This window comes from Entelurus aequoreus, linkage group LG17, assembly GCF_033978785.1.
Source record: "Entelurus aequoreus isolate RoL-2023_Sb linkage group LG17, RoL_Eaeq_v1.1, whole genome shotgun sequence".
Lineage (NCBI taxonomy): Eukaryota > Metazoa > Chordata > Actinopteri > Syngnathiformes > Syngnathidae > Entelurus > Entelurus aequoreus.
Window position 1 is genome coordinate 21,400,188 of NC_084747.1, and position 6,644 is coordinate 21,406,831.

The 6,644-nt window shown below is 34.9% G+C and overlaps 1 protein-coding gene across 1 annotated transcript in view; it reads right to left on the reverse strand.

The window, feature by feature from the left end:
* The window catches only part of LOC133632654 (disabled homolog 2-interacting protein-like), an 82,554-nt gene that overhangs the window by 22,882 nt on the left and 53,028 nt on the right, over positions 1-6,644 (reverse strand). Inside the window, exons 19-21 of the mRNA XM_062025210.1 lie at positions 1,580-1,724; positions 1,329-1,501; positions 1,000-1,271 (exon numbers count right to left, since the gene is read on the reverse strand). Coding sequence (XP_061881194.1) covers positions 1,000-1,271; positions 1,329-1,501; positions 1,580-1,724 — 590 coding nt within the window. The remainder of the gene's footprint in view (positions 1-999; positions 1,272-1,328; positions 1,502-1,579; positions 1,725-6,644) is intronic.

Sequence of the window (6,644 nt, forward strand, 5' to 3'; positions counted from 1 at the left end):
TTAAAATCACAGAGCTTCTATACAATCGCAATGATTTTTAAAATCACAGAGCTTTTATACAATCGCAATGATTTTATACCATCACAATGATTTTAAAATCACACAGCTTTTATACAATCGCAATGATTTTATACATCACAATGATTTTAAAATCACAGAGCTTTTATACAATCGCAATGATTTCATACCATCACAATGATTTTAAAATCACAGAGCTTCTATACAATCACAATGATTTTAAAATCACAGAGCTTTTATACAATCGCAATGATTTTATACATCACAATGATTTTAAAATCACACAGCTTTTATACAATCGCAATGATTTTATACATCACAATGATTTTAAAATCACACCGCTTTTATACAATCGCAATGATTTCATACCATCACAATGATTTTAAAATCACAGAGCTTTTATAAAATCACAATGATTTTAAAATCACAGAGCTTTTACACAATCGCAATGATTTTATACCATCATAAAAAGCTATGCCGAAACATTGACTTTCAAATCAAGGTGTTCTCAAACATCACAAAAGATTTCAAATCACAACGATCCGATTTAAAAATAATTTCAAAAGCATGTTGATTTGATGACATCACAATTATTTGTCAAATAACAATGATTTCATAATCACACTGATTTCATCATCCTAATGACTTGATAAGATCACGTTGATTTCATAACACCACACTGTTTTAATAACGTCACAATGATTTTAAAACAAGCCATGAAATGAAGTAGTATTTGAAGTATTGAACTGAAGTAATATTTGAAGTAATGAACTGATGTAATATTTGAAGTAAGGAACTGAAGTAATGTTTGAAGTATTGAATTGAAGTAATATTTGAAGTAATGAACTGAAGTAATATTTGAAGTAATGGACTGAAGTAGTATTTGAAGTAATGGACTGAAGTAGTATTTGAAGTAATGGACTGAAGTAGTATTTGAAGTAATGGGCTGAAGTAGTATTTGAAGTAATGGACTGGACTCACCTCTGATGGTACTGGGCATGCTCACTGCGTACCACTTCTCCAGCAGCTGTCTTCCCGTCACCGTGACGACGGGGATGTTGACCAGGCCCACGTAGCTGCTCTTGTCCTTCTTCCTCTTCCTGTCCGTGTCCTTGTAGATGTGCAGCGTCACGGCGCTGACGGGCGGCACGCTGCTGAAGTCGAAGCGCTCGCCCCAGAAGATGTTGTCGGTCTTCATCTTGCAGGACGTGCGGGCGTACAGACTGTCGTCCAGGCACAGCTCACAGAAGTACCTGCCCCACAGCAACACTTTTAGGCTGAATACCGGCGTGAATACTTGAGTACTTCACCTCTTCTTGGCCGGCAGGTCCTTGGCCTCGATCACCCACAGCGTGAGGAGGTTCTCCACCCGTCTGCTGTTGTCTTTGTTGGGCTGCACCGCTCTTCTCAGGTTCTCCATCCACTTGTCCCGCTCCGCCGCCGAGCGACAGGAGAAACACTTGGTCCCCGTGGAGGTGGTTACCTAGGCAACCACAGGTGCAAAGGCCAGGTTACAGTCCCCCGCACACCTGGGGTTAGTGCATAGGTGCGGGTGGTGGACCTCAAAGCAGAAGTCCTGGCCCAGCAGGGACGAGTGGACTGGTTTGATGATCACCGATTGGTCCATCTTCAGCTCCAAAGAGGCCACGCCCCCCGCGCCTAAGAGTGACTCCTGGCTGCCGCAACGCAGTCGCCGCATCACACGCCTGCAACACCACCATGACCACGTGTTGTCATGACACCCAGCATTGTTGGTACTAATTCTTCTACTTTTGCACACGGCACGCTTGCCATCACAATCATGCTAGCAAAAATGGCTACCTAGATAGCGACATTAGCATCTAGTTCAGGGGTCACCAACGCGGTGCCCGCGGGCACCAGGTAGCCCGTAAGGACCAGATGAGTAGCCCGCCGGCCTGTTCTAAAAATAGCTCAAATAGCAGCACTTACCAGTGAGCTGCCTCTATTTTTTAAATTGTATTTATTTACTAGCAAGCTGGTCTCGCTTTGCCCGACATTTTTAATTCTAAGAGAGACAAAACTCAAATAGAATTTGAAAATCCAAGAAAATATTTGAAAGACTTGGTCTTCACTTGTTTAAATAAATTCATTATTTTTTTTACTTTGCTTCTTATAACTTTCAGAAAGACAATTTTAGAGAAAAAAATACAACCTTAAAAAGGATTTTAGGATTTTTAAACTTTATTTATTTACTAGCAAGCTGGTCTCGCTTTGCCCGACATTTTTAATTCTAAGAGAGACAAAACTCAAATGGAATTTGAAAATCCAAGAAAATATTTGAAAGACTTGGTCTTCACTTGTTTAAATAATTTCATAAATTTTTTTACTTTGCTTCTTATAACTTTCAGAAAGACAATTTTAGAGGAAAAAATACAACCTTAAAAATGATTTTAGGATTTTTAAACTTTATTTATTTACTAGCAAGCTGGTCTCGCTTTGCCCGACATTTTTAATTCTAAGAGAGACAAAACTCAAATAGAATTTGAAAATCCCAAAAAATATTTGAAAGACTTGGTCTTCCCTTGTTTAAATAAATTCATTATTTTTTTTTACTTTGCTTCTTATAACTTTCAGAAAGACAATTTTAGAGAAAAAAATACAACCTTAAAAATGATTTTAGGATTTTTAAACTTTATTTATTTACTAGCAAGCTGGTCTCGCTTTGCCCGACATTTTTAATTCTAAGAGAGACAAAACTCAAATAGAATTTGAAAATCCAAGAAAATATTTTAAAGACTTGGTCTTCACTTGTTTAAATAAATTTTTTTTTTTTTTTTACTTTGCTTCTTATAACTTTCAGAAAGACAATTTTAGAGAAAAAAATACAACCTTAAAAATGATTTTAGGATTTTTAAACTTTATTTATTTACTAGCAAGCTGGTCTCGCTTTGCCCGACATTTTTAATTCTAAGAGAGACAAAACTCAAATAGAATTTGAAAATCCAAGAAAATATTTTAAAGACTTGGTCTTCCCTTGTTTAAATAATTTCATAAATTTTTTTACTTTGCTTCTTATAACTTTCAGAAAGACAATTTTAGAGAAAAAATACAACCTTAAAAATGATTTTAGGATTTTTAAACTTTATTTATTTACTAGCAAGCTGGTCTCGCTTTGCCCGACATTTTTAATTCTAAGAGAGACAAAACTCAAATGGAATTTGAAAATCCAAGAAAATATTTCAAAGACTTGGTCTTCACTTGTTTAAATAAATTCATTATTTTTTTTACTTTGCTTCTTATAACTTTCAGAAAGACAATTTTAGAGAAAAAAATACAACCTTAAAAATTATTTTAGGATTTTTTTAAGGACCAGATGAGTAGCCCGACGGCCTGTTCTAAAAATAGCTCAAATAGCAGCACTTACCAGTGAGCTGCCTCTATTTTTTAAATTTTATTTATTTACCAGCAAGCTGGTCTCGCTTTGCCCGACATTTTTAATTCTAAGAGAGACAAAACTCAAATAGAATTTGAAAATCCAAGAAAATATTTGAAAGACTTGGTCTTCCCTTGTTTAAATAATTTCATACATTTTTTTACTTTGCTTCTTATAACTTTCAGAAAGACAATTTTAGAGAAAAAAATACAACCTTAAAAATGATTTTAGGATTTTTAAACTTTATTTATTTACTAGCAAGCTGGTCTCGCTTTGCCAGACATTTTTAATTCTAAGAGAGACAAAACTCAAATAGAATTTGAAAATCCAAGAAAATATTTGAAAGACTTGGTCTTCACATGTTTAAATAAATTCATTATTTTTTTTTAACTTTGCTTCTTATAACTTTCAGAAAGACAATTTTAGAGAAAAAATACAACCTTAAAAATGATTTTAGGATTTTAAACTTTATTTATTTACTAGCAAGCTGGTCTCGCTTTGCCGACATTTTTAATTCTAAGAGAGACAAAACTCAAATAGAATTTGAAAATCCAAGAAAATATTTTGAAGACTTGGTCTTCCCTTGTTTAAATAAATTCATTATTTTTTTTACTTTGCTTCTTATAACTTTCAGAAAGACAATTTTAGAGAAAAAAATACAGACCTTAAAAATTATTTAGGATTTTTAAACACATATACCTTTTTACCTTTTGAATTCCTTCCTCTTCTTCCTCCTGACAATTTAAATCAATGTTCAAGTACATTTATTTTTTATTGTAAAGAATAATAAATACATTTTAATTTAATTCTTGATTTTAGCTTCTGTTTTTTCGACAAAGAATATTTGTGAAATATTTCTTCAAACTTATTATGATTAAAATTCAAAAAAAATATTCTGGCAAATCTAGAAAATCTGTAGAATCAAATTTAAATCTTATTTCAAGGTCTTTTGAATTTATTTTAAAATTTTTGTTCTGGAAAATCTAGAAGAAATAATGATTTGTCTTTGTTAGAAATATAGCTTGGTCCAATTTGTTATATATTCTAACAAAGTGTGGATTGGATTTTAACCTATTTAAAACATGTCATCAAAATTCTAAAATTCATCTTAATCAGGAAAAATTACTAATGATGTTCCATAAATTATTTTTTAAAGTTTTTCTCTTCTTTTTTTCGGTTGAATTTTGAATTTTAAAGAGTCGAAATTGAAGATAAATTATGTTTCAAAATTTAATTGTCATTTTTTTCGTGTTTTCTCCTCTTTAAACCGTTCAATTAAGTGTAAATATCATTAATTATTGATAATAACAGAGTTAAAGGTAAATTGAGCAAATTGGCTATTTCTGGCAATTTATTTAAGTGTGTATCAAACTGGTAGCCCTTCGCATTAATCAGTACCCAAGAAGTAGCTCTTGCTTGCAAAAAGGTTGGTGACCCCTGATCTAGTTTCTTCTGTCCCAAAGTCGTAATAAACCTTTGTTAGCATAAAAACCTTGACAGCAACACACTGGTGCTAGCAAGATGGCTACCTAGGTAGCGATTTTAGCATCTTGGTCAATTACAAACCCCGTTTTCATGAGTTGGGAAATGGTGTTAGATGTAAATATAAACGGAATACAATGATTTGCTAATCCTTTTCAAGTCATAGTCAGTTGAATATGCTACAAAGACAACATATTTCATGTTCAAACTGATCATTTTTGCAAATAATCATTAACTTTAGAATTTGATGGCAGCAACACGTGACAAAGAAGTTGGGAAAGGTGGCAATAAATACTGATAAAGTTGAGGAATGCTCATCAAACACTTATTTGGAACATCCCACATGTGTGCAGGCTAATTGGGAACAGGTGGGTGCCATGATTGGGTATAAAAGTAGATTCCATGAAATGCTCAGTCATTCACAAACAAGGATGGGGCGAGGGTCACCACTTTGTCAACAAATGCCTGAGCAAATTGTTGAACAGTTTAAGAACAACCTTTCTCAAGCAGCTATTGCAAGGAATTTAGGGATTTCACCATCTACGCTCCGTAATATCATCAAAGGATTCAGAGAATGTGGAGAAATCACTGCACGTAAGCAGCTAAGCCCGTGACCTTCCATCCCTCAGGCTGTACTGCATCAACAAGCCACATCAGTGTGTAAAGGATATCACTACATGGAACACTTCAGAAACCCACTGTCAGTAACTACAGTTGGTCGCTACATCTGTAAGTGCAAGTTAAAACTCTCCTATGTAAGGCAAAAACCGATTATCAACAACACCCAGAAATGCTATCGGTTTCGCTGGGCCTGAGCTCATCTAAGATGGACTGATGCAAAGTGGAAAAGTGTTCTGTGGTCTGACGAGTCCACATTTGAAATTGTTTTTGGAAACTGTGGACGTCCAAAGAGGAAAAGAACCATCCAGGATTGTTCTAGTGTGAAAGTGTAAAAGGCAGCATGTGTGATGGTATGGGGGTGTATTAGTGGCCAAGACATGGGTAACTTACACATCTGTGAAGGCGCCATTAATGCTGAAAGGTACATACAGCTTTTGGAGCAACATATATTGTTACCATGGACGCCCCTGCTTATTTCAGCAAGACAATGCCAAGCCACGTGTTACATCAACGTGGCTTCATAGTAAAAGAGTGCGGGTACTAGACTGGCCTGCCTGTAGTCCAGACCTAAAAGCCTAAAATAGCAGAAGGGAGACCCCCGGACTGTTGAACAACTTAAGCTGTACATCAAGCAAGAATGGGACATAATTCCACTTCAAAAATGTGTCTCCTCACTTCCCAAACCGTTACTGAGTGTTGTTAAAAGGAAAGGCCATGTAACACAGTGGTGAGCATGCCCTTTCCCAACTACTTTGTCACGTGTTGCAGCCATGAAATTCTAAGTTAATTATTATTTGCAAAAAAACAATAAAGTTTATGAGTTTGAACATGAAATATGTTGTCTTTGTAGCATATTCAACTGAATATGGCTTGAAAAGGATTTGCAAATCATTGTATTCCGTTTATATTTACATCTAACACCATTTCCCAACTCATATGGAAACGGGGTTTGTATGTTTACTTTATATTTCTCAAACTACTTCACAAATTGAAGTTGGAAGGTGCATTCAATATGGTTGCTAAAACACACACATATACGCCACCGCGCCTTTAATCAAGTATCCGCTGCTTGATTTTGTACGAAAATAGAAATTAAAGGCAGACTTATTTATAGTCAATCGCCCTTGTT